This window comes from Apaloderma vittatum, unplaced genomic scaffold (genome assembly GCF_000703405.1).
Source record: "Apaloderma vittatum isolate BGI_N311 unplaced genomic scaffold, ASM70340v1 scaffold37577, whole genome shotgun sequence".
NCBI lineage: Eukaryota > Metazoa > Chordata > Aves > Trogoniformes > Trogonidae > Apaloderma > Apaloderma vittatum.
The window spans coordinates 3,368-6,081 of record NW_009725263.1 but is presented as its reverse complement, the minus strand read 5'-3'; the positions used below and the strand labels follow the sequence as shown (position 1 = coordinate 6,081).

At 40.1% G+C, this 2,714-nt stretch overlaps 1 protein-coding gene across 1 annotated transcript in view; it reads right to left on the bottom strand.

Annotated features, from left to right (window-relative positions):
- Positions 1-2,714, bottom strand: part of LRRC19 (leucine rich repeat containing 19) — a gene marked incomplete at its 5' end in the record, with an annotated part of 7,184 nt that overhangs the window by 3,425 nt on the left and 1,045 nt on the right. The window contains 1 exon segment of the mRNA XM_009872822.1: positions 1,806-1,898. Within this exon segment, the coding sequence (XP_009871124.1) occupies positions 1,806-1,898 (93 nt within the window).

Genomic DNA, 2,714 nt, shown 5'->3' with positions numbered 1-2,714 from the left:
CAGGATGGCCATGAGCCAGCAATGTGCCCTCGTGGCCAAGAAGGCCAATGGCATCCTGGGGTGTATTAGAAGGGGAGTAGCCAGTAGGTCGAGAGAGGTTCTCCTGCCCCTCTGCTCTGCCCTGGTGAGGCCACATCTGGAACCTTGTGTCCAGTTCTGGGCCCCTCAGCTCAAGAGAGACAGGGAACTACTTGAGAGATTCCAATGCAGAACCACAAAGATGCTGAAGGGAGTGGAACATCTCCCGGATGAGGAAAGGCTGAAGGAGCTGGGTCTCTAGCTTGGAGGAGACTGAGGAGTATCCCCTCCATCCCCTAACATTCTGTGATTCTGAGATTTTATTTCTGTTTTTATGATACACTTCTGGTCTGGTGATACAGTAAAATGCATCCTCCTAGTGTATAGAGACCTGAAGTTCCAGATCAGTTAGTGCTTAAACTGTGTGAGATGCAAGACTGTTTATGTGATGATCGTCCAAAATACAACCAGTTTGGCATGCTACTTAGGAATTAGTAGAGCTGTCTCTTTCAGAATTATGTGTGAAAGTTCATTGGGTGGAAAAAGGATTCCTTTCTCACAACATAGAAGAAGGAAAGAAGCGGCCATAGAGGATGTCCTTATTTGAGCTAAACAGAACTGATTCTGTTCAGTGAATTTGCTTTTCAGCTCAGTCTCTTTCAAGAGGCTGCACGTTCTGAAGTCAGCAGCATGTTTTTGCAGACAGTGTGTGCTACTGGCTGTGGTAACACCTGATGTTTGCAGTCACTGCCTGGGACTGGGATGCAGAAAGGCTCTTGCTGATACTTATTCCTACGGTGACCGAGGCCACTGCTGGCTCTTATGTACAATGTTGGGGTGCTATAAAGTGAAAAGTCGCACCCCAGGGAGGACAGGGAAGGTGAATTCAAGGCTGAAAAATAATTCAGACATGCTTTTTCAGATGTATTGTTTTGGTTTAGAAACAGTTATTTTTACTCTTAAAAACAACTTTGGAGCAGACCTTCAGCAAAACATACATGTCTGCAGATTGTCATTTAGTGTCAACGTACTTGAACTGGCTTTAAAGGAAATTCTAAGTGCTGGGAACAGATTGATTGTGTTATCCCTCTTCCTAAATAAGTAGCCTGTGTTCAGCTTTTTACACACTGCGACCAGATTGAGTCGAGGTAGCTTATTTAAAAATAAATGGAGATGGAGTGCTTTTTCTACACTGCACATACGTTGTGTCTGGTTTTTTGTTCTTCATGTTTGCCCCAGAGCTAAAGAAGTAGATGCAGGACTGGATCTGTGGGCGGTGAGTCAGAGTGCAAATAGTGCAGTACTAATTCTTTACTTGACTGCTAATCATGACTTCTTCATTCTCCTTCATTTCCAAGTAAATACAAAATCCATTAAAGTAATCTCACAAAACGTTTAAAATTTCTCATATACATGTAGACCTGACTCAGGCCAGTACTAACTCAATAATTATTACCTCTTTCACTTGAGCAGTAGATGGTTTTGTCTAAGTAACTGTTGCTTTCTAGGTGTATTCCAGAGTGATGTCAAGGATCAAAGAATTGCATCAAAGGATGCAATTCTGTTGAATGGAGACTTGGCTGAGATATAAAACCATCTCAGATATGCTTCAGTATTACACTTGCAATCACTGCTTGCAGCTAGCTGTCCATTTCACAGAAAACTGCATCTTCTTGTTTGTCTCTGTGAGAGACAAATTTTGTGTTTACAAGGTAGTTTTAAAAATGCCTTTAACTTCTAGTGTATCTTTTAAAAATAAGAGTAGCTTACACACATATAAAACTTACAGTTTGAGAAACTGTGTTGCACTCAGCAGTGACTGGATTCAGAAAGAGTGTTCCAGCCCAGATCACGAGGCAAGAGAGTTTCATGTTTAGAGCCTGGTAAAAAACAACACTTCTGTGCACCAAGACAAGAACACCAATGTATTCTGTAGTGACAATTTAACAGATTAATAGATAGTTATTTCAATGATAATTTCACAAGGTGGTTTTTTTTTTTTACGTAAATACTATGAAATGTAAAATTAAGAGGAAAACCATATGTTTTCAGAATGTGTTCAGCTTCCACTTGGCTGAACCAAAACTGAAATCCAGTGAGTAGAGTGTGTCAGCAAATAGAAAAGGGATTGTTCCGACAGGGTAATAGACAACAGTCATAAGTGGATAAAACAAGTAGACAGATATGTAATCACTAATATCCCTGCTAGAACAGTTGTGAGTGCTGGAAGACTGTGATAGGAGTGAACCTCAGAAAGGGTTCAGGCTTGCCTGCTCTGCCTGAGTAATTTCTCCTATTGTCACTGACAAAGGCAAGAATGCTGTACCAAAGGGACTGCTGATTTATGCAGTCAGATTTCTCTTATGTTCTTATGTAAATTATTGAGCTTTATTTGTAAATTTTCTAATTAGGAGATTAATGTTCTAATCTCTTTATTTTACGTAACATATAACGTATATCACATGCATAATCCTGGACCGCCTTATTATGAAGGTGTAGTTGTTACTCTGATCTTTGGAACTAAGTAAATATGATTCAGTCTCTTGTGTTGGAGTTTTTGTACAAATTAGAACCTTATTTTCTGGAGAGTCAAGAAAGCTTTTTTGACGAGTGGTGACATTAGCAACTCTCAGAGAAAGTGTCACTCACCCATCCTCTTTGAATCATTTGCAAGATTACTAATTTTGAGCAGGAAT